At 42.6% G+C, this 25,866-nt stretch overlaps 1 protein-coding gene across 4 annotated transcripts in view; it reads left to right on the top strand.

Moving 5' to 3' along the window:
* Positions 1–421: 421 nt before the first annotated feature.
* Positions 422–25,866, top strand: part of PPP1R9B (protein phosphatase 1 regulatory subunit 9B) — a 105,091-nt gene continuing 79,646 nt past the window's right edge. For 2 of the 4 annotated variants that reach the window (XM_070727144.1, XM_070727142.1), the window contains exon 1: positions 422–2,523. In XM_070727144.1, coding sequence (XP_070583245.1) covers positions 1,057–2,523 — 1,467 coding nt within the window. In that variant the 5' untranslated portion in view covers positions 422–1,056. The remainder of the gene's footprint in view (positions 2,524–25,866) is intronic. The other 2 variants (XR_011556800.1, XM_070727145.1) reach the window with 1 other exon arrangement.

The raw sequence follows: 25,866 nt of genomic DNA, 5'->3' as shown, positions 1-25,866 counted from the left end.
CACCCGCGATTCGGAGATAACATTGTCCCCAAAGAGCTGGAAAATAGCGTTGTGGGCCAATGTCTGGGAAGGGGCGTCCACCGTTAATCCAATTCTGGAGCAAGGACACGTGAGATGGGTGCATATGTGTGCATAGACACGAGTGCTTAAACCGCGCCCCCACCCCCCAATGCCAGTAAGGCGTGAAACAGACAACACGCGGAAGGGATTGGATTACATTGTCATGATTATTATTATTTTAATAATTCATCGCCGAGGTAAATCCAAAAGCTGGCGTAGCCGAGGTTCCCTCCCCACCGCGTCTCTTCCTTCCTCTTTACAATTGGATTGATGGACTCATTTTCGCTTATTCGGTAAAGAGAAAGCAACGGGGGGTTGGGGGGGAGGCGGAGAAAAAGAGAGGAAGAACGCGTCGCTGCCCTTTTTTTTTTTTGCTTCCTTTCCTGCCATAGCAGAAAACGAGGGAGGTGCAAGGAGTGTGATCACTTTAAGACCCAGAGGTTTTTTTCCCTCCTCTTTCTCTTCATTTCCCCCCTTCTGCTCTCTCTCCCCCCCCTCCACTTTTTTTTTTAAGGAGCGACAGGCTGTGGCGTTTGCAGAAGGGTTTGGTCTCCGTCATCGCGCTGCAAAAGCGAGCGAGCGAAAGCGACAAGGAGGGAGAGGAAGAGGAGGAGGTGGGGGGATGAAGGGGAGGTGTAACACATCCGAAGAGCCGGCTGCAATGGGCCTCAGCTAATCCAGACCCTTCGGAGGACCTGCCTTCCTGCTGCCGCCGCCGCCGCGGGTCAGAAGCTGCTTGGATTCGGTTCCGCTCGCCGCCCCCGCCGCCGGTTGACCACATTTTTTTTTCCTCCTTGGCACACAATGAGCGCCGCCTGGTAGAGAAGAAGCGGCGTGCCGTGCTGCCTTGCCCCTTTCGGCTTCTCGCGATGTGATTCTATTGCGGCTGCTGGAGGTGAAGGAGGAAGAGGAGGCAGCGTGGCCCGGGGGTGGGTGGGTGGGTGGAGGGAGCCTGAGGCTATGTGGTGTCAGCGACACCAGAAGATTTGGTGAACCATGATGAAGACTGAGTCCCATAATACTCCTGGCGGCAATGGCACCAGCAGCAGTGGGGGCAGCACCACCACTACCACCACCACCGGTGGCAATGGGGCCGGAGGCAGCCTGAGGAGTGCCTCACCTCACCGGAACGCCTACGAAGCTGGCATCCAAGCTTTGAAAGCCTCCAAGGATGCCCTGGGCCAAGCTGACAGCGAGGAGGCCAAGAAAGCCAGGAACAAGAAATATGGGTCCAATGTCCATCGGATCAAAAACATGTTCCTGCAAATGGGCACTGCGCCGCCACCAGGGGAAGGAGCAGTCGATTTGGCCAAGATGAAGGAGAAGCCAGTCCGGTTGTCCTTGCCCCGGGCCAGCAGCCTGAATGAGAATGTAGACCATAGTGCGTTGTTGAAACTGGGCACCAGCGTATCCGAGAGGGTGAGCCGGTTTGACTCCAAAACAGATAAGCCATTGTCCAAGCTCCAGGAGACACGGAAGATCTTTGAGAGAAGTCTCCAGGAGAAGGAGACCACCAACAAACTGCTTCTGAGGAAAGAGAGAGCTGGCTTCCAAGACCGGAAGTTGGATGTGGTGGTGAGGTTCAACGGCAGCACAGAATCCCTGGACAAACTGGACACAGAGGCTGTGTCTCCCACTGTAAGCCAACTCAGTGCTGTCTTTGAGAAAGCCGACCTGAGGAATAACCTCCATAAAGCCCCAGGCAAAGTTGGGCCGCTCAACTCCAAAATCGTTAGCAAAAGGTCCAGGGTTTTCCTCCAGGCTCCAGAAGGAGGTGCCAAGGTGGAAACCAGGAATAACGATGGGCCTGCGCTCCAAGTGAGAGCAAGGTTGCCCGAGACTGACAAAACCCAAAACAAGCTGGTGCCCGGTGGGTCAGTAGCAGCAAAACCAGGGGATAAGGACTCCAACATGGGGCTGCGTCCTCAGAAGGTCCAAGAAGTGCGCAAGATCAAGCCCGTGGAAGTGGAAGAGAGCGGAGACTCTGAACAGGAGTTTGAGGCAGCTGAGGTGGCAGTGGCAGCAGCAGCAGCAGCCGCAGCAGTGGCAGATGAGAACAGCAAGGCCTCTAAGGGGTCTGACCCTCTCAGGGCAGAGGTGATTCAGGCTGAGGTCACAGTGCATGCGGCCTTGGAAAATGGCCAGCTGGGTGGTGAGAGGTACCTAGAAACTCCAGGCCCATTGGCAGACACTTACTGTGAGGAAGTGGCCAAGACCGAGGGACCAGAGGAGAATGACCTGGGTGATGAATCTAAGAAAGAGGACTTCTCTGAGGCTGACCTGGTAGACATTAGTGCCTATAGTGGACTGGGGGAGGATTCGGGAGGGAGTGGGCTGGACGAAGACGAGGATGGTGATGGACTGTATGCACCGGAATCTAGCTGTGTCGAGATCCCTGGGCTGTCAGAAGACGATGAGGCTGTCCCTAATCGCAAGATCCACTTCAGCACAGCCCCAATACAGGTAGGCCGTTGAATCTAGTATTTATTGTGACTGTAAAAGACACCTGGGTTCTGGGAGGTTTGGTGGTCCTTGGACATGGTTATTATCAACACGAAAGAGCCAAGGATCTGCTCTGGGGCCTAGTCTTCACAAAATAGCAATTCAGACTAAAAACCAACGTTCTGACTACTGTTCAAAGATCTCTAAGTGAGGGTAATTAGATGAAAGATTCCTTTTTCATATAGAATTGCTGTTTATTCATTAAATACAGTTCTCTGTATGAAAGGAACTGCTAGCTTATCCAGAAGACATTTTAAAACCACAAATGCACTTCTCTTGTCTAGAAGGGGAAGTTTGTGCAAGGGAGATTTTGCAGGGAGGATCCTTCAGATGTGCAAATCTTCCATCTGAAGTAGATCCCAAGTTACAGGGTTTTTTTTCTTAATTTTAGGAAGGCCTTCATTTCTTAGGAAAAGAGGGCTTTTTCACCTGATCCTCACTGATATCTATTCTTGTAAGGCCTTGATTTTTCAACACTTAAATATCACCTTAATGCATTAAAACCTGCTAGGGAAATGTTTTTATTGGCTTTTGTTTGTACATTTAAATTTTGAAGAGGGGATGTAGTAAAACTTTTCCATCCTATAGGTAATGGAGGGGATACTTTTGATGGGTTAAATTATTGAATTGCCTTTGTAGGTTATCAACAAAGATGATTTTAGAAAAAATGTACCAATGTCATGAAAATGCCACCATGCATCTCACCAATGTTCCCCCCCCCCCCTCTGTTTTATGTGCAAAAACCAGGAATAGGAGAAGCAGGGAAGGGATGGTGACTTCAAAGAGCATTTTCTTGTTTGACAATCCAACAGACTTAGAGATGCTGAAGAGACTTGATTTTACAAAGGAGAATGGGAAGACAATAACACAGTTCTTCGTATACTGTATATATATTTTGCAAATCATGGCTTTTATGAAACACTGAAATAGGGAAGGTATATAAATGGACCTCTTTGCAGCAGACTCTGTTAGTAAGAATAACACATTTAAGGTGAAATCTTAGTTTCTCACATTTCATCTACATACTGTGTTGGCAATATGCAGTTCTCTGTCTCTCCCCCTCCCTCTCCCTCTTTCTCTCCCCCTCCCTCCCTCCCTCTCTTTCTCTCTCTCTCTCTGTGGGATTAAGTCACTAACACAAATCATGGAACCTGCACCATTGCAATCTGTTTCCCCCCCTCTCCTTCCCTTTTGCGCTCTTGATTAGCTACATTCCCACCCGATGCCAAACAAATTGGAAGAATTTTACACTGTAAGATCCATTTTGCCAAGGTAGATCAGAGATGGATGAGCTTTTGCTTTTACATGGAAAAATGGACTCCCATCCAGACAAAAATAGTACATGCAGGGATACAACTTTTAATGGAATCTAAGGTGAGATTGCTCAGGTTTATACAACAGCGGAGGCCATAATAAGGTTTGTTTGGTTTCAGCTCAGTGTGATCAACTGAGTGACTATAATTTATAAATCATGATTCAATTTTATTATCGTAGGATTTATACAGGACCTGGTGTATTCATTATGTTAATCCTTAAACCCAGGTTAATGCAATAGAAATGTGTACAACATGTAGTGCCCAATTAAACTATGCCGGATTATAGTGGATGGTCTAACTCATATAATATACTAAGCTAATATTTGGGTTGCCGGAACATGCTGAAATACCAGTTGCCCAATATCATATTGGCCTAGTCTAACATTATATGAATCCAATAATTTTAGTAATTAACAAATCAAAATGTGATTTATTAATCCATAAATTATGTGAATTGGGGCACTATGGCACCATCAGGGCCGCCATCAGGAATTTTGGGGCCCCATACAGCCTAAGTGTCTGCCCCCCCCCGCCATTTAAAAACTACTTTATTTTGCGACATACCAATTATGTATTAAACCGCCCCCCCCCCCATTTTTCAATTTGGCCGGGCCCCTGACGCCAGTAGCAGTAATACTGGCCTATCGGCGGCCCTGGGCACCATTATTAAATGTCATAGGTTAGCACAATTTGATAAGCCATAGATAGGTCATAGATAACAATCTGGGCATTGTGAGTTAAGTTTCTGCAAGTTAGAAATGGGCATGGATAAGTACTTCACTCCAAAGGTAACTTGTCTCCTGCCAGTATAAGCTTAGATGCATCCTGAAAAAGTCAAGTGACTCTCAGTTAGAGGTGGCATAAAAAAATATTGGCTATTTGAAAAACAGTTTGTTGTCTAATGTTTGGTGACTGTCATGGAAAAAGGGACATATCTAACAAGCAAGCTTTTGTGAACAATAAATCCATTCAAGTTTCCAAGGGATCCAGAATAACAAAAATGGATTCCATATGTGAGCCTATTAGCAACAAGGATGAACAGTTGTAATTCAACAGTTTGAATAATAAAAGCCACTGTGATCTTTAGTTTCAGAATACATCTTTCATGGCACCCATTCACTGCTACAATAACTAAATTACATATACTTTTAAAAGTAAAAAAATATTTTTTAAAAAATGGAAAGTTGGCATACTGCAAAGCAAAGAAAGTACCCTTAGTATCATCTTAATTTCAAAAATATCTCTAGATTTTATAAGGATTCAATACTACTACTTAGAGATATATCTCCTTGTATACAACAATGAAATCAGGCATAGGTGGGAGTATTTTGCATGAGGTGGGTGGAGAGTGGTGGTAAGTAACATGCTTGTAAATCAGTGCTTTGTAACTGATTATGTTCTTCGTTACAGCCATTTTGTGAATGGACAAGTGTTCCAAACATCACAAAACTTTTAGGGACCCCAACTGTAGAAAACTAAGGATTGCCCTCACCATGTTACTTGATATGTCCTTTCTGTAGTGACTCTGGAAGGTTGTGACATTAAGCATGTGAAATATTGGAGGTTGAAAATAATTTTGTCAAATTATATTAAAAGACCCTACATTAGAGGTTATATTTGTTTTGTTTTGTTTTGTTTTGTGCTGTTACAATCTTGAAAAATATTAGTGTGTAAAAAAGAAAACTAAAGGGAGATAGAGTAGCAGTCTATAAATATTTGAAAGACATTCACATCCTGGTAGAAATTGCCCAATACTTTGCTGAAACTGAGAATAAAATAGAAACCAATATACCAAAATTGAAGAGTTCAGACTGAGTATTAGGAAGATTTTCCTAATGATTAAAACTTTTAAAGCAGTGAAACAACCTACTTTGAATAATGATGGCCTCTTGTCATTACCCATTGGAGATTCTTAAGCTGGAGCTAGATGACCACCAATTTAGTAGACTTCAACTTTTACATCCCATACTTCTATGAGCATTTATTTTAGGTGACACTGTCTTGGATTGTCAAATTTGCTAGTTCTTGAGCCACTCTTGCTGTACTTAGACATACTGGCATATACCACTTTACAGTGCTTTACAGCCCTCTCTAAGTGGTTTTACAGAATCAGCCTATTGTTCCCAGTAATTTGGGTCCTCGTTTTACCGACCTTGGAAGGATGGAAGGCTGAGTCAACCTTGAGCCTGGTGTGATTTGAACTACCAAATTGCAAGCAGTCGGCAGAAGTAGCCTGCAGTACTGCACTCTAACCACTGTGTTGCCCTGGTTCATATATTTGTAAGTAGTGGATGGACTTCGCTACACGGATAAGTCTATCATAGAAATAAAGTATATGATCCCAAACTCTTAGAATGATAGTGTGTTCTTTGTTCTGTACTCATCTTGATGATGTTAGAATGTTTCATGCATTAAGAAGAGGGAGTTATTTGGGGACAAGGTTAGTCGTCCTACCTTTCACTTATTTGGTTTGTGTGTATTTTCACTTATTCAGTTTGTGTGTATTGTTTAGTTTAGTTTAGTTTAATTGGATTTGTATGCCGCCCCTCTCCGAGGACTCAATGTATCTGTCTATTTGTTTCAATAGCATTAGGAAGGGGGATTTAACCATCTCAACTGGCAGAATTATTGTAGGTGGCAGCAAGGTATCAGAGCAGAAAGCAGTGTTCAAGAACACTCCTTCCTTTTCATTCTGGGTAAAGCGGTCAGGGGTACTTGCCAATCTCCATTACATATGACCAAATCTCCTGGAACGGAATCGTAATATGTGAAATCAAAGACTGGCCCTATAATAGGAGTGGCAGCCTTTCATGCTCCATTTGCCAGCTACTGTCTAACATTTAGCATCAATTCTAGGTTACAAGGACAGACCCTAGGGGAAGAGGACTCACTGACTATTGCTCCCTTTCACCTTTTCCTCACTTGCCATTTACTTTAAATTAGAGGTCAGCATACAGCGTACCTAAAGAAATATGTAATCTCACCCAAGATACAATATAGCTTAATTTGGACAATCTGCATGGGGTAAAATTTAGAGTGCAGTACAAGAATATTTTTAAAAAATTATGTTGATTCACAACAAATCGTGCATAGCCCCTTGTTTACAGTAGTAACTGTTCTAGAGTTGGGGGGGGGCGTTAAAAATCAGGGCCTGGGGGCCAGAGCTGCCTTGCGGAGTGATTATAAACAGCAAAGGAATCGCCTGCGGTGCTTCTACTAGTGAAAATGGAGTTCAGGTAGGCTGTGCATTTTTGCCGGAAGAGGACTATCAAAACAAACTAAAAACAAAACGAAAGGAGAAATGTCTCCCCTTTTGCATTTGAGCATCCAAGACAGGAAAGGGGCAAGACAAAGAAAAAGAAGAGAAGATGGGATGAGAGCACGGAAGAAAAAAGAAGGAAAGAGGGGAAGGAAGAAGAAAAGAGAATAAGGAAAGAAAGAAGGAGATCATAATGGGAGTGAGTGAAGGTCTCAGGGAAGTTCTGGCTTTTTAGCACTTGTCTAACACTGGTGCCCCCGACAAGAGTTCCGTGCCACCCCCTCCATGACCAACCCCCCTTTCCCCCTCCATTGTCCAAGGCAGGGGTCCCCAAACTTTTTACACAGGGGGTCAGTTCACTGTCCCTCGGACTGTTGGAGGGCCGGACTATTAAAAAAACTATGAACAAATCCCTATGCACACTGCACATACCTTGTTTTAAAGTAAAAAACAAAATGGGAATGTACTATTTAGAGGGGGGAGAAGATCTGAAATTCATATATGTTTATGTTTTTTTAAAATTTTCTTTTGTTAACATCTGATTGGCTATGCAAGGTTTTCTTGGCTTATGAAAAATGTATAAAGAAAGAAGGAAGCACTTTGGCATAATGGTTAATAAGTTAGAAATATAATTGGTGTTGCACTTTTTGAAGGAACATTAAGGAGGGAATTTAATTAAAAGAAAATGAATGTAACTGGATGACAAAATTAGAAAAAAAACCTTTTGCAACTTTTTTGATGATTGATATTAGTTACTAACAAAATACCACATTTTACTCATGGAAAATTAGATGGTACACTGTGTTGTTTGAATGTATGTTGAGAGTAAAATTAAAAAAATTACCCCCCCAAAACAGTCCTTCCTTCCTCTGTCCCTCCATTTCATCCTTCCTTCCTTCCTTCCTTCCTTCCTTCCTTCCTTCCTTCCTTCCTTCCTTCCTTCCTTCCTTCCTTCCTTCCTTGTTCTCTCCATTTCTCCTTCTTTCCTTCCTTCCTTCCTTCCCTCCTTCATTCCTCTCCACTTCTCCTTCCCTCCCTCTCCTTCCCTTTTCTTTCTTTCTCTCTCTCTTTTCCCTGTGCTCTTGTCACTCACTGGCGGGCCGGATAAATGGCCTCATTGGGCCGCATGTGGCCCGCGGGCCGTAGTTTGGGGACCACTGGTCCAAGGTCAAACACAACCCTGGCCCTCAATGAAATTGAATTTGACATCTCTGGTCTAGAAGCTGCTACAAAACAAAGCATACAGGTAATACAAGTCCTCAACTTACAGCCATTAATTTAGCAGCTATACAAAGTTACAATGGCACTGAAAAAAATGACTTACGAGCACTCACATTTATCACCTTTGCAGCATTCTCATAGCCATGTGATCAAAATTTGGGTGCTTGGCAACCAGCATGCATTTATGATGTTGCAGCAACCTTGGATCTGTGATTGCCATTTGTGACTTCTCAACCGGCTTCCAATAAGCCGGGTCAATGGGGTAAGCCAGATTTGCTTAATGACCAAATGATTCACTTAGATACAGTGATTCTCTTAACAATGGTAGCAAAAGGGTCATAAAATTGGGCATGACTCACTTAGCCCAGAAACTCTAGTCCCAGTTACTGTCATGGATGATTATTTGTATTGTTAGGTGGCTCCACCATTCAAATGTATAAATATACATTGCTGCTGCATATGATGATTCTAGTTAAAAATTTTCTTGCATGCCTTTTCAAGCCATCTAAGTTGCTGCCCATTCTTATGTCATTTTTGGCACTGAATTCTACAAATATATCAGCCCAAATATATATGGGAGACTTAAAGCTATTGTTTATAATGACTAAAGGAAAGATTATACCTGGCAGAGGGAAACTTTTAAATTCAAACCGGCAGTCTGCTGGATTTCTGTAGTACAAGTGCACAATTGTGCATGAACTCTGTACTGGACATATGTGGCTTGATTCAAATGCTGCAAATTTCACTGATATTGGGGCCACAGTCAATCCTGAACTAATTTTTTTAAAAAAGAGATCACCATGTCATAACCTAACTTTCAATCATGGACTCTGTTACTCTCACAGATATCAACAAGGAATGAGAGGACGTATCTGTAGGAAATGCAATCCTAGCGTGAACCAAAGAATTCCCACTCATTGGGCGGGGGAATGTGGATAGTTCAGTATGGATGGAAGGAATATTATCAACTATTATCAAGCAAAGTAGGAATTCGTTCAGTCTATAAACAAAGTTAGAATTTGAAAGAGAATAGCTCCTCCTATTTTTTCTTTTAATTAAATTTATCTATCTATCTATCTATCTATCTATCTATCTATCTATCTATCTATCTATCTATCTATCTATCTATCTATCTATCTATCTATCTATCTATCTATCTGACTTTTAGGCCACCCTTCTTCCAAGACCTAGGTCAGCTTACAACATATAAAAACAGAACAGAAAACATTACAAAGTCCAATTATAAAACTAATTAAAAACCCTAGTGTTAAGAAACCATACAAATCACATTCATCCAAATCCTAGTCATGGTATTGGCCAGGGCAAAGTGTCCACATTCAATGGCCCTAGGCCTGCAAGGTGAGTTTTTGAAGCTTTTCGGAAACCAGGAGAGTGGGGGCAAAGCGAATCTCTGGGGAGAGTTGGTTCCAGATGGTCAGAGCTGCCACAGAGAAGGCCCTTCCCCTAGGGCCCACCAGATGGCATTGCTTGACCGACGGGACCTGGAGAAGGCCAACTCTGGGCCCTGACTAGTCGCTTGGATATATGAGGCAGGAGATGGTCCCGTAAGTAACTTGGTCCTAAGCCATGTAGGGATTTATAGGTGAAAACCAACACTTTGAATTGCGTTCAGAGACCAATCGGTAGCCAATGCAGCTCGTGGAGTAATGGAGTTACATGGACTTCCTTTGGTAGGCCCATGACAATTCACACAGATGAATTTTGGACTTCTTGCAGTCTCCAAGTGCTCTTCAAAGGTAGCCCCATGTAAAGAGCATTGCAGTAATTGATCCTCGAGGTGATGAGGGCATAAGGAGAAACTCACTGTCCAAATAAGGCCTATTGGCACCCATCCAGACCCTCACAGCCTCCAGACACCGGCACATCACCTCTATTGCTTCACTGAATTGACACGGGGTGGAAATGTACAGATGCATTTCATCAGTATACTGGGGGTAACTCATCCTGTGTCGACAGATGATCTCACCCAGAGGTTTCATGTAGATATTAAACAGTAGTAGGGAGAGGACCGACCCCTGAAGCACCCCACAATAGAGCAGCTTAGGAGCTGACCTCTGACCCCCCACTAACACCAACTGGATAGGTAGGAGGAGAACCACCGTAACACGGTGCCTCCCACTTCCAACCTCTCTAGTCTGCACAGAAGGATACCATGGTCAATGGTATCAAAAGCTGCTGAGAGGTCAAAAACACCTGGATAGAAGAGTGCCCCTTATCCTGGGCTGCCAGAGATCATCCATCAGTGCGACCAAAGCAGTTTCAGTGTTGTAACTGGGCCTGAAACCGGACTGCAGAGGTCCCAGGTAATCAGTTTCATCCAAGGACTGTTGGAGTTGGAGCGCCACCACCTTCTCAACAACTTTCCCTAAAAAAGGGGAGGTTGGAGACTGGACAATAGTTAATCAGGGTAGCTGGATCCAGGGAAGGCTTCTTGAGAAGGAGATGCTCCTTTAATGGAGATGGGAAGGACCCCTCCATTAACAGTGTTATATCCATCTTTCTCCAGGAACTGAGAGTGGTGTACATAGTAATGTTTTCTTTATTCCTCTCCCCCCCACAACTGGTCTACAGAATAGGTGTGGCAAACAGAATTTATCCAACATGCTTATATTGGTCAATTCAATCATTCAGGCTTAATCCAATTGACTACAGTTTTACAATATGCTGAATTGAGCCACACCAAAAAAAGCATATTATGTGAGTCTTAATGAACCTAGTTAATCATGTTATGTGAATGTAGGTAATGGGTGGCCTAAAGCGGAGGATGGATTTGAACTGATACCTCTCTACTCCTAATGCAACATCTTGTCCACTAAAGATGGGATTACTTAATCCTTTTATATCAGTATCCCACTACGGTCAGGACTGGTTTATAAGTTAAAACTATGTAAAGGCCTATTAAAATCATAGGCTAGCATTAATTCCATATTAAAAGAGAAACTTGCTACACAGGGAGTCCTTGACTTGCAACTATTCATTTAGTGACTGTTTGAAGTTAGTGTTTGGCACTAAAAAAGGAACTTGTGACTATTTTTTTCACATTTATGACCATTGTAGCATCTCCATGGGCATGTGATTAAAATTTGGGCACTTGGCAACTGGCATTAATTTATGATGGGCTGCAGTGTCCCATGGTCATGTGATCACCTTTTGTGAAATAGGAAAGCCAATTAATAATTGTGTTGCGAAGTTACTAAAGTTTAAAGTTTAATCAGATTTGTATGCCGCCCCTCTCCGCAGACTCGGGGCGGCTCACAGCAATAGCAGTACAATGTAAGACAAATCCAATATTTAAATTACTTTAAAAAACACCACAAATTAAAACCAATCATACACACTAGCGTACCATGCATAAATTTTATAAGCCTAGGGGGAAGGAACATGTCAATTCCCCCATGCCTGACGACAGAGGTGGGTTTTAAGGAGCTTACGAAAGGCTAGGAGGGTGGGGGCAACTCTGATATCCAGGGGGAGTTGGTTCCAAAGGGTCGGGGCCGCCACAGAGAAGGCTCTTCCCCTGGGTCCCGCCAAACGACATTGTTTAGTTGACGGGACCCGGAGAAGGCCAACTCTGTGGGACCTAACTGGTCGCTGGGATTCGTGCGGCAGAAGGCGGTCCCGGAGATATTCTGGTCCAGTGCCATGAAGGGCTTTATAGGTCATAACCAACAGTAATTCACTTAACAGCTGTGGCAAAAAAGGTAAAATGGGAACCAACTGTCTTGCATAATAATAGACATTTTGAGTTCAATTATAGTCGTAGGCCAAGGACTACCATATTTGAGAGTCAATTAAAATGAAAAACAAAACAAATACATTTCATGACACATTTGACAGCAGAAAATTGCTGTTTGTAGTTTTGTAGTCAATCTAGTGATCATTTGGGGTGTGTTAAATGCATGGGTTTCATTCCTGATTAAAATTTGGGTTGAAGTGTAATGGTAGTGACAAGAAGCTGAAATAATTCTTGCAACACGTAATATTTACATTGTTTGGTTTTTCTTGATTAAAAAACTAGGCAAGGAAGGAAACGATTTGATGCATAAATGTAAATGGATGCACAATGTGCATAATTATATTATTCCCTTATGTTTACAGAAAATGTAAGGGGATAGTCTATGCCTACCTGGGACATTCAGTGAAGGTAGGATGGAATCCAGGATAGAATGGACGTTTACTACTTTTGTGATTTTACTTCTGGCAGAGGGAGAGTCACTATTATTTTTGTTCTTGAACAAAAATAATAGTGTCTTTATTATTTAATTTAATATTCTATTCACCTATCCCAAAGAGATGCATTGTTTACAGCTCCCATTTTGAAACTAAATTTTTAGATCTCATAGCTTTAGATTGGATCTGCTTTTGGTCCTCCTTGTTTTTCTCCAATTTTTAACTTTGCAATATTTAACTGATGGAAATCTTGAATCCAAATATAGCTAGTTCTTGCTTAACAACCCCAATTTGGACAGGCAATTTTGTTGCTCAGGGTGCAATTGCTAAGCATTGGCAGTAATAGCAATGGAGCTATTATACTCTTACGCTTTTGGTTGCTAAGCAAATTATTGTGCTTGCTAACAAAAACATTACATGACTGCAACTTACTATTTTATTTCTACTTTTTCTGTTAGCTCTGTTGCCAATCATTGGTGAAATATATAAATGGCAATCACATGGTCACATGATATTGCGACAATTATAAATGAGCAATAATTGCAAAGCACCCAAGTAGCAATCATGTCACTGTGCAATTCGTGATAGTCATAAATACGAGGATGTATAAATGCGGGAAATATATAGAATTAAATGATCACTAAAGAAGGAATTGGGTAAGCTACACACTACATTCTTCTACGTCACTTTGGTTGGTCCTAAAAAAAAGTATCACCTGACTATGGAATTTGATTTTGCTTTTTGATGGTCAGACCTATTATGTTCTTTTAGTTAAGTTGTGAAATTTGTTACTGTAAACAGTCAAACAATCTTTTTTATGATTATAGAATGGCATAAATATCACAAGCTGGGTGCTGAAATGGCTTTAAAAGCGAACCAGTTGATGTATGCATTCACATACAAACAAACTATGTGTATGTGTGTTTGTGTGTGTGTTCAAGTAAGCATTTGGATACGGTTGCTGGGATATTTTAGTGAGAAGCTGGGATATTTTAGTGAGAAGATAGCTATTCATTCATGCTCTGCTTCTAGAGTGTCATAGGATACTGGTAATTAGGTTGGACACCATGGTAAGAAAAAGCTGGGCAGATGGGCCCTTGCTCTTGCCTAAGGCCTGCCAAGGAATTTCATAGTACAGTAGAGTAACTCCATGAAAGCCCAATCATTACACCACACTGGCTAATTATTTAAGTCAAGAGTGAGCAACCTGGAGCCATTGTCCTAATTTCTAAAGTCCTCTGTAAGAAATTACTTCAGTTCTCTAGTAAGAAAAATATGTCTATTCTCCAGGAGAGAAAAAGTGTTTATGAGATTAAAAGTTTGGGTGGGAGTTCCGAGAACAGAAAGAAAAGGAGGTCTGAACAGGATTCTTATACACATTCTGCTTCTGAGTAAGCATGCTAAGCTTTTACTGTACTTTCCAGTCAGCTCACCATATAAGAATAAGCATCTTCCTCGTTCCCCCCTTATGAATAATGTTGCTATTACCTCCTGGATAACAAATAAAATGGGGGTTGTTATAAGTGCACCTGAGTAAATTGCAAGATAATGGATATTTCAGTTTCTACAGTTCTCTTCATCATTCTTAAACTTGAGTCAAGCATGAAGCACAAACAAATAGAAAAATATTGACCTGATACCGTGGATGCATCACTTCAAATTTATTTTTAGGAGTATAAAGTGCACTCCCCCCTTCCACCAAGAGGCTGAAAATTTGGCTATGTCTTATCCTCTGAATTTCTAAGCCTTTTCTAAGCTTTTTTAGCCCTAATGAGGTGCTACCCGAGTCTACAGAGAGGAGCGGCATACAAATCTAATAAATAAAATAAATAAATAAATAAAATAAATAAATACCCACGCTTCGCCTGCTTTCTTCTTTGTTTTTCCAATGATCAGCTGTGCTTTAGAAGCTGTTTTCTATCCCAACTATCCCAACTATCTGGACCGGGATTCATTGCTCACAGTCACTCATGCCCTCATCACCTCGAGGTTCGACTACTGTAATGCTCTCTACATGGGGCTACCTTTGAAAAGTGTTCGGAAACTTCAGATCGTGCAGAATGCAGCTGCGAGAGCAGTCATGGGCTTACCCAGGTATGCCCATGTTTCACCATCACTCCGCAGTCTGCATTGGCTGCCGATCAGTTTCCGGTCACAATTCAAAGTGTTGGTTATGACCTTTAAAGCCCTTCATGGCACTGGACCAGAATATCTCCGAGACCGCCTTCTGTCGCACGAATCCCAGCGACCGATTAGGTCCCACAGAGTGGGCCTCCTCCGGGTCCCGTCAACTAAACAATGTCGGTTGGCGGGACCCAGGGGGAGAGCCTTCTCTGTGGCGGCACCGACTCTCTGGAACCAACTCCCCCCGGAGATCAGAACTGCCCCTACTCTTCCTGCCTTCCGTAAACTCCTCAAAACCCACCTTTGCCGTCAGGCATGGGGAAACTAAACATCTTCCCCTGGGCACGTTGAATTTATATATGGTATGCTTGTGTGTGTGTATGTTAGTATAGGGGTTTTTCTTAAATTTATAATATTTTAATTAAATTGGATTATGTATTGGATTGTCTTTTCACTTGTTGTGAGCCGCCCCGAGTTTTCGGAGAGGGGCGGCATACAAATCCAAATAATAAATAAATAAATAAATAAATGTGGGTGTGCTTAAAACCAGCAAACTGATGTGCTCAAGTTGACCAGACCAGGACACTAGTCAGATGAATACCTAGTAGGCAGAATTTTCCCACCCTTATTTTCCTCCCCCATTCCCCCCACTAAGATGTGTCTTATGCTCCAAAAAATATGGTAAGTATAGGAGATTATGAATTATTTTTAAAAAAGAAAAACAAACTACCGTATTCTAATAGAAATATAGTATTTAAAGGAGAAAGGCTCTATCTAAATTATATAATAGATCGTGACACAATGTCTAGAGGTGATAATGATGTCTGCTGTTTTGATAAATGCCTTGTATAAGCCCACAACTTTGATTTAAAATTAAATCTTTTTACATGATTGAAATTTCACAAAACTGCTGAACCTTGCAACTTGCAAGATATTGGTTTTTCCACAAAAGATTTTGCAAAATATGATTACCTGGGAACACTGATATCTAGAATATTATATTAAGAAGATACCAAACTTTAGATATATTATTCCATGTGGATTTTTTCCCTTCCTTTATATCATAGAGGGATGTTTTAAAAATGGGAATTGCCATATAGAGTAGAAAATGGAGAAGTCCATTCTGATATCTAGTACTGTACTCCATCCTGGTAATGCCAGATTGTTGATGATTGTCTATTTTGTTTGGAGGACATCTCAATCAATGGTCAGAGGATTCTACTTGAATCTGCTAAAACAAAGTAAAAATGAGTCACCAGAGGATTAAAACTTTTATTGGGAGCTCGTTGCAAGAGAATATCGAAGTGGACAAGGCCATTGGAGCTGTGAGTTCCGCCACCTGTTTACTGGATCCGTGTCCCTCCTGGTTGGTTTCGGCCAGCAGGGAGGTGACACGGAGCTGGGCCCAGGAGATTACCAACGCTTCCTTGGGGAGGGGAGTTTTTCCATCACTCTATAAAGAAGCGCTTGTGCGCCCCCTCCTCAAGAAGCCCTCCCTGGACCCAGCTGTGCTTAATAACTATCGTCCAGTCTCCAACCTTCCCTTTATGGGGAAGGTTGTTGAGAAGGTGGTGGCACTCCAGCTCCAGCGGTCCTTGGAAGAAGCCGATTATCTAGGTCCCCAGCAGTCGGGTTTCAGGCCCGGTTACAGCACGGAAACCGCTTTGGTCGCGTTGATGGATGATCTCTGGCGGGCCCGGGACAGGGGTTTATCCTCTGTCCTGGTGCTCCTTGACCTCTCAGCGGCTTTCGATACCATCGACCATGGTATCCTTCTGAACCGGCTGGAGGGGCTGGGGGTGGGAGGCACTGTTCTTCAGTGGTTCTCCTCCTACCTCTCTGGCCGGTCGCAGTCGGTGTTAGTGGGGGGACAGAGGTCGACTCCTAGGTCTCTCCCTTGTGGGGTGCCTCAGGGGTCGGTCCTCTCCCCCCTGCTATTTAACATCTACATGAAACCGCTGGGCGAGATCATCCAAGGACATGGGGTGAGGTATCATCAATATGCGGATGATACCCAGCTTTACATCTCCACCCCATGCCCAGTCAATGAAGCGGTGGAAGTGATGTGCCGGTGCCTGGAGGCTGTTGGGGCCTGCATGGGTGTCAACAGACTCAAGCTCAACCTGGATAAGACGGAGTGGCTGTGGGTTTTGCCTCCCAAGGACAATTCCATCTGTCCGTCCATTACCCTGGGGGGGAATTATTGACCCCCTCAGAGAGGGTCCACAACTTGGGCGTCCTCCTCGATCCACAGCTCACATTAGAACAACATCTTTCAGCTGTGGCGAGGGGGGCGTTTGCCCAGGTTCGCCTGGTGCACCAGTTGCGGCCCTATCTGGACTGGGACTCATTGCTCACAGTCACACATGCCCTCATCACCTCGAGGCTCGACTACTGTAACACTCTCTACATGGGGCTACCTTTGAAAAGTGTTCGGAAACTTCAGATCGTGCAAAATGCAGCTGCGAGAGCAGTCATGGGCCTACCTGGGTATGCCCATGTTTCACCATCACTCCGCAGTCTGCATTGGCTGCCGATCAATTTCCGGTCACAATTCAAAGTGTTGGTTATGACCTTTAAAGCCCTTCATGGCATCGGACCAGAATATCTCCGAGACCGCCTCCTGCCGCACGAATCCCAGCGACCGATTAGGTCCCACAGAGTTGGCCTTCTCCGGGTCCCGTCAACTAAACAATGTCGGTTGGCGGGCCCCAGGGGAAGAGCCTTCTCTGTGGCGGCACCGGCCCTCTGGAACCAACTCCCCCCGGAGATTAGAACTGCCCCTACTCTTCCTGCCTTCCGTAAACTCCTTAAAACCCACCTTTGCCGTCAGGCATGGGGGAACTGAAACATCTCCCCCTGGGCACGTTTAATTTATGCATGGTATGTCTGTGTGTGTGTCTGTTAGCATATGGGGTTTTTAAATATTTAAATATTTTAAATTTGTCTGATTGCTTATGATTTGTTTCTACATGTTGTGAGCCGCCCCGAGTCTTCGGAGAGGGGCGGCATACAAATCTAAGTAATTAATTAATTAATAAATAAATAAATAAATAAATAAATAAATAAATAAATAAATAAATAAATAAATAAATAAATAAATAAATAAATAAATAAATAAATAAATATGTATAAAACATACATCACAGAGAGAAATTTTGAACTAGTCGGATTTTATACCTTAATGGCTGTATTAATATTTTCTATTTAAAAAAGTAAAATGTCTTGTACAATGTAAAGCTATTTTTGGCCATCAGATAAGTTTGTGAAAATGTATGCCACAAATCTTTTTTGTGGGACAGGATTTTTTTTTTTAATTCTTCTTTTTTCGTGGTAGCATTATTGTCTAGCACCATGATGGCAAACCTATGGCACATGTCCACCGGTGGCACATAGAACCTTCTTTGTGGGCATGTGAGCCATCGTTCAACTCAGCACCACCGTTCGTGCGCGCATGCCTCCCGTGAGCCAGCTAAATTTCGGGTACTGTATTTGCTATGTGTAGGGCGGGGGACATGTGGAAGACACATGAACATGCGCAGAGGTGGGTGAGGGGAACAGGGGAAGGTCATGGGTGAGGGTCAGGAGGGTCGGCCACATTGCATTATGGGTGCCAGCCCGTGCTTGTGCTGTCACACACATGTGCTTTTAGCACCCAATGACAATACGGTTAGCTATCACTGGTCTAGCATATCCCAGGATATGCCCTTTTACCATTACAATATAAAAGTGTAGATTTCTGAGCTACATTCTTAATGGGAAAATGGTAACAATATGTTTGGTCCTTTTTATGTGTGATTTCAGATTTTACCTCCAATTTTATTTCTGTTTTCACTGTTTCAGTGCCCCCACTCCTGTGACAGCATATCTTCCCTTAGTTGTTGTTATTGTTGTTGTTGTTGTTATTATTATTATTATTATTAATTAGATTTGTATGCCGCCCCTTCCATAGACCCGTTACTTTTTCATATACCATAAGATTTTATCATTTACTCTCATAAAATAATACTTTATACCAGAACCCACTATTTATTTACACTGGCATGGTCTCATCTGCCAGGATAATAGTATGGCAGTAGGAAAAGTCTGCATTAAACTCTTTTGCAGAATTGTACATCATTCTATTAGTAGAGCCCAAACAATTTCTGCCATCGTAGCGCAGGGATCTTTTTTCTTTTTTTGTTCATGGTACAGTCAGTCATTCCAGTGGTTGGCAGGACTGAAGCATATATGGGGGGGACCAGAGCCAGAAGTAGTAGTAGTAGTAGTAGTAGTAGTAATAATAATAATAATAATAATAATAATAATAATAATAATAATAATAATAATAGGATTTGTATGCCGCCCCTCTCCGTAGACTCGGGGCGGCTAACAACAATGATAAAAACAGCATATGTCGATCCAATAATAAAACAACTAAGAACCCTTATTATAAAACCAAACATACACACAGACATACCATGCATAACTTGTAATAGCCTAGGGGGAAGGAATATGTCAACTCCCCCATGCCTGGCGGTATAAATGAGTCTTGAGTAGTTTACGAAAGACAGGGAGGGTGGGGGCAATTTTAATCTCCAGGGGGAGTTGGTTCCAGAGGGCCGGGGCTGCCACAGAGAAGGCTCTTCCCCTGGGGCCCGCCAAACGACATTGTTTAGTCGACGGGACCCGGAGAAGGCCAACTCTTTGGGACCTTATCGGTCGCTGGGATTTGTGCGGTAGCAGGCAGTTCCAGAGGTAGTCTGGTCCAAAGCCATGTAGGGCTTTAAAGGTCATGACCAACACTTTGAATTGTGACCGGAAACTGATCGGCAGCCAATGCAAGCCACGGAGTGTTGAAGAAACATGGGCGAATCTTGGAAGGCCCATGATGGCTCTCGCGGCTGCATTCTGCATGATCTGAAGTAAATGCAGGCATTAATTCTTTTTTTTATAGGTACCCTGTTTTTTTCTCTCTGAATCCCTTCTTCCTCCCTCTCTCCCTCTCTCTCCCTCCCTTCCTCTTTCTCTCTCCCCCTCTCTTCCTCTTTCTCCCCCTCTCTCTTTCTCTCTCCCTCTCCCTCTCTCTCTTTCTCTTTCTCCTACAAAAAATAAAGGCAGAAATTAGAAATCATTAGTTTCAGAATGCTTTTGAAATTAGGCCAATGGTTTCATTAAAGAAAGTGTAATAGCTGCCTGGAGCTAACTGGTTGCAAGCTGGCCATCCATATCTTAGAGCAGTGATTCTTAACATGGGCCATTTCAAGGGCTGTGGCATTTTTCTAGTGGGGCATGATCTTTATATGAAATACGTTGGATTAATAAGCATAGTTGATGATAAAATACTATTTTTTTAAGCTATCAGTGATTATAATGTGGGTTGCAGAAGTAAATGAGCCCACAAACAAACAAAAAAGGTTGAGAATCCTTGTCTTCAAATATAATCTAAACAAAATTCACTATACAGATAGGCCTCAACATCAATTTGTGAATTGGTACTAGAAGTGGATCTGTCTGCTCCAGATAGCTGCTTTATTATTATTATTATTATTATTATTATTATTATTATTATTATTATTATTTATTGGATTTGTATGCCGCCCCTCTCCGAGGACTCGGAGCAGCTCACAACAAACAATACAATATACAAATCCAATATTAAAAACAATATTTAAATCCCTTATTAAGAACAATCGTGCAATCCAAACAAATCATACATAAAGTGGAACAGCCGAGGTGTATATCAATTTCCCCATGCCTGGTAACATAGGTGGGTTTTCAGGAGTTTACGAAAGGCAAGGAGAGTGGGGGCAGTCCTAATCTCTGGGGGGAGTTGATTCTAGAGGGTAGGGGCCACCACAGAGAAGGCTCTTCCCCTGGATCCCGCCAGATGACATTGTTTTGTTGACGGGACCCGGAGAAGGCCAACTCTGTGGGACCTAACCGGTCGCTGGGATTCGTGCGGCAGAAGGCGGTCCCGAAGGTGTTCTGGTCCAATGCCATGTAGGGCTTTATAGGTCATAACCAACACTTTGAATTGTGACCGGAAACTGATCGGCAGCCAGTGTAGGCTGCGGAGTGTTGACGAGACATGGGCATATCTAGGAAAGCCCATGATTGCTCTCGCAGCCGCATTCTGCACGATCTGAAGTTTCTGAACACTTTTCAAAGATAGCCATCACAACTTCACAAGAAATCAAAACTGGGCCTTTCTCAAGAAAAGTAAAGGACTATGCTTTTAACATGCCCTGAATCTTCTTAGAAATGAGCTTCTTTTTTATTTGTCCAGATTCCATCAGAAAACCTCACATTTAGGGATAAAATAAATATACTCAACCTTTCCAAACTTGCTCTGTCTGGAAATGTTCAGCAGAAGGTTTCATGGTACAAAAATATCTTATATTTTAAGATTTGAATTACTTATTTTTACACTGTTTCATTAAGCTTCACATTCAGTCATCTGTTAAATCAAAATTCAGATTTTCGGAAGTTGGGGAAATCCAAGTCCCAGCCGTCAAGCCCAGTACAGTGGTACCTCAAGATAGGAACCCCTCGTCTTACAAACAACTCGTGATACGAACCCGGGGTTCAGAAAAATTTTGCCTCTTCTTACGAACTTTTTTCGAGTTACGAACCGGCGTTCGGAGACTGCTGGGAAGCCGCGCGGCTATTTTAAAAGCCGCTTCCCAGCTGTCTCCGAACGCCGAACGCGGAAGTTCGGCTTTGGCGTTCGGCTTCGGGAGACAGCTGGGAAGTGGCGCGGCTGTTTTAAAAGGTCGGGGGGGGGTGCTGGGAAGCCCCCCAGGCCGGCTATCACCTTTTAAAACAGCCGCGTGGCTTCCCAGCAGTCGCCGAAAGCCGTTTTTTTTGCGGGGGGTTTTTTGGTTGCACGGATTAATTGACTTTACATTGTTTCCTATGGGAAACAATGTTTCGTCTTACGAACCTTTCGTCTTACGAACCTCCTCCTTGCACCAAGTAAGTTCGTATCATGAGGTATTACTGTATTTCCAGTGGTGGAAAATGCAGCAAAATTAAGTTAACTACATGGGGACAATAACAGATTTGCCATCTTTGCATTAAATTCTGTCAAATTCTGATTGCTGTAGTATAATAGACATCAAATGTTATTTGATTTTAAAATGTACAAACAATTAAATTCCACTGAGCATGAAATCTTGTTCTCACTAACTATCTAAACAGTAAAATGTGTTATCTGTAGTTTTCGCCTGGCCACCTGGGGAAGCCTGGCTATTTTAGGATTTTTTTTTCCACCAAAAGAGACAACAGAAATGGCAGATTAGCTTTTCTAAACTGAAAAAACGTCTCTATAGTATGACATGTCAGGGTTGCCTGTGTATTTAGCTTGCAATGAGTCACAGATACAGTGGATTTTAAAACAACGACTCTTTAATGTGTGGGAACAGCTTCAATTTGGGAAAAGAATTTGGAAGAGTGCCACCTAATGAGCCATCCAGCCACAGGATTTCTATCATTGAAGCAGCTGAAAACCTCATAAAATTTACTCACATTTTAAAATGTGTGTTTGGAACATTGTGAGAAATAAACATTTGAGGCCTTTTAAAGAAATATTAAATGGTTTATAGATCTTGGGTAACCCTGGAACCCTATCAGGTGCCCACATATTGTACAGTCATACCTCGTCTTACGAACCTAATTGGTTCCAGGGGGAGGTTTGTAAGACGAAAGGTTCGTAAGACGAAACATTGTTTCCCATAGGAAACAATGTAAAGTCAATTAATCCGTGCAACCAAAAAAACCCCCCCGCAAAAAAACGCTGCCGCCCGGCTGTCACCTTTTAAAACAGCCTGGGGGCTTCTCAGCGACCTGCCGAACGCCAAACCCGAACTTCCGGGTTCGGCGTTCGGGAGGCCGCCGAGAAGCTCCCAGGCTGTTTTAAAAGGTGACAGCCGGGCGGCGGGGCTTCCCAGCAGCCTCCGAACGCCGAACACGGAAGTTCGGGTTTGGCGTTCGGCTTCGGGAGGCTGCTGGGAAGCCGCCCGGCTGTTTTAAAAGGTGACAGCCGGGCTGGGGGGCTTCCCAGCAGCCTCCCGAACCCCGAACCCGGAAGTTCAGGTTTGGTATTCGTAACACGAAAAAAGTTCTTAAGAAGAGGCAAATTTATTCTGAACCCCGGGTTCGTATCTCGAGTTGTTCGTAAGACAAGGGGTTCGTATCTTGAGGTACCACTGTATATGCTAGCATCAACCTAATAGGTTGCAGGAGTTCCTTATCAGAGGAGCCAAACTTGAAAACATCCCCCAAAATAGAACATTTTAAAAAGCCACCTACATATCAGTTAATAGTAAGATTGATATAGTTAAATACCCAAATAATCCTTCATTTTAATTATCAGTGCCGGTTAGAGATATCAACCAACACGATGGCAACCTGTAAAAGCAAATAAAAGTGAATGGGATATGAAATACAATTTGTCTATTTCAAAAATAGCTCAAGGATATTCACCTGCAGGTTTTACAAAGCAGAATCCAGATAATAATTTTAGGGAAGAAATTTGCCTTGGCTCTCTAGTGTCTGGAACAACATGTATGTAGGAGCTTAATCTTTGAGCCATAGGGTCTTTTGAGTGATGTCTTCTGCCTTTAACCCCCGCTGTTATAATCCTTTCCCACCCGCCCCTCAAGAGATAGCCTCCTTTATCCCCTTGGTTAGTAGCTTCTATTTTCTGCCTGAGAAGCCATCTGTTTAGTTTTGATCCTGAACATGAGATGGACATCAGAGAAAGGGAAACAATTATGAGACCATCACTTTAAAAACAATTAAAACACAGAACGCCATTTTTTGAGTTTTGTCTAGCTTTCCTGCTATTTCTACAGCCAATAGAAAAGAAATATTGAATGTGTTATAGGGATGTGTGTTGAACTCCAGAGTATGTTAGTACATAGGTAAGTGAATAATAATTTATATTATTTTGTTTCTTAAACACATTTGTTTTCATAGGCGAGTTTAATTAATTTTGTGGGCTATTGTATATATCTGGAGATTGAAAGAAAAACTCTTTTGTCATATCAAGCCAGAGCGACAATAGTGCTGACTGGGGAATTCTGGGAGTTGAAGTTCAAACATCTTAAAGTTGTTAGATTGAGAAACACTGTCACAGAGGATAACCTGAATGGCTTCAATCTGATATTTGATTTGCCATAGCATAATTTGCTAACAGCAAACTAAAACTAACTACCAGACTTTAAAATATACTTGTATTAATGATACAGTATATAGATATGTAATATTTTATATGCTGGTTGCGTTTGCATAAAAGTCTGTCAAAGCAATGTCCCATACCCTCATACCTTCCATGTGTATTGGACTAAATGCCCATCATTTCCAGTATAATGCTTACAGGCCCTAATGTTTTGGAAACAGCGTGTTGAATTCCAGCATAATGTATATTTCTGATTTAGTGAGCAGGTCATGAGAAAAAAAGGAAGGGATACTTCAGATAACTGTTCTGCTGCTTAGACCCCAAAACCATTTCCTTCCCATAGTGACTAAAATTGTGCATCCAGGAAGCCTTCAAAGTTAGTGTGAAAGCAATCTAACTCTCCCCTTGCTTTCCCCCATTAATTCAGGGATTGCATATAGCCCCTGCATCTAATTGCCACTGGCAGTCTGATGAATCTAATTACTTTTCAAAAATATTTGACCTAGTGGCTGTTATTGCATCCCATAGCAAGCAAGGCCATGGATTGTCTAACTGAAATCTTCTGCTAATCAGTTATTGAGAACTGAATCTTAAATATTATGGAAGTGAGGGGGCCTTTTTTTTCTGCGCACAGCATCATTATTAAATATATTAAAGATATCTAAACCTGGTGCTTTCCACTTTCATTTGGCCTACTAATCTCAGAATTCACTGCCCTGTTAGACTACAACTCCTATGGTCTATGGTTTATTGAAGACTCTTATCATTACGACCATAGAACTAAGCCTAACCAAGAAGATGTGCTTGCTATATTTTGATTTATATTTTAAGATCAGTTTCTTTAGCACATGGCAAAGCAGCTCTCATCCTATTCAGAGAAGTGTGAAAATCGTTTCTTAGCATTTAATGCAGTGCTATCACTTTATTGCGTTCTCATCTAGCTTTGAAATCAAGCTTCTCTCAAGAGAGATTTCCTGGGGAATGGGATGAAAGGAAGAAAGAAAGGATTTTGGTTCGTAGTTTGGAAGAGATTTAGCATCTTCCCTAACCCAAATCTGCTGACAAAAATGGCAGATTTCCCCCCCCACCCACCCCAGCCATTATGGAAGTGAAGGACATCTCCTTCACAATTGTTCTCTTCATGCAGCTTCTAAAACTCCCAGTCCCAGCATACCTACTTAGTGTAGTGGCTATGGCAGCTTGATTTGTAATCCAATATATTGGGACTGGAAGGACATGAGTTGCTTATTTCTGACCAAGGGAGAGAGATTTTATTACCTCTTCATTGTTTTATGCATTTTCTTCAGATCTCAAGACAGAGTGCTATCTGGTTAAGAGGAACTAGAAGGGTTAAAAAGAAGCAAATTTCATTTCATTTCATTTAATGGATTTATATGCCGCCCCTCTCCGAAAACTCGGGGCGGCTAACAACAGTCATGAACAATATACAGTAAAAATCCAATACTAAAAACTAACTTAAAACCCCTTAATATATATAACCAGCATACGTACAAACATACCATACATACAGTTGTATCAGCCTAGGGGGAGAAGAAGTCTTAATTCCCCCATGCCTGGCGGCAGAGGTGGGTTTTGAGTAGCTTACGAAAGGCAAGGAGGGTAGGGGCAGTTCTAATCTCTGGGGGGAGTTGGTTCCAGAGGGCCGGGGCCGCCACAGAGAAGGCTCTTCTCCTGGGTCCCGCTAAGTGGCATTGTTTCGTTGACGGGACCCGGAGAAGACCCACTCTGTGGGACCTAACTGGCCGCTGGGATTCGTGCGGCAGAAGGCGGTTCCTGAGATAATCTGGTCCGGTGCCATGTAGAATTAATCTGGTCCGGTGCTTGTAGAATTAATCTTTCTGCTCCTTTTCTTCTGCAACCCCCTTCCCCACTGGTTGTTTTGGTTTGTTTGTTTTTTTATTTGATCAGTTCTGATTGTAGCTGTTCAGCAGAGGTTCTACAGCTCAGAAAAATGCAGAAGATATCAGCATTTAAAGCTCAGAGTTCCGGGTAAGACAGATTTGTTTAAA

The sequence above is a fragment of the Erythrolamprus reginae genome, chromosome Z, assembly GCF_031021105.1.
Source record: "Erythrolamprus reginae isolate rEryReg1 chromosome Z, rEryReg1.hap1, whole genome shotgun sequence".
NCBI lineage: Eukaryota > Metazoa > Chordata > Lepidosauria > Squamata > Dipsadidae > Erythrolamprus > Erythrolamprus reginae.
The sequence above is the reverse complement of the archived record's forward strand: the minus strand, read 5'-3'. Positions and strand labels throughout refer to the sequence as shown.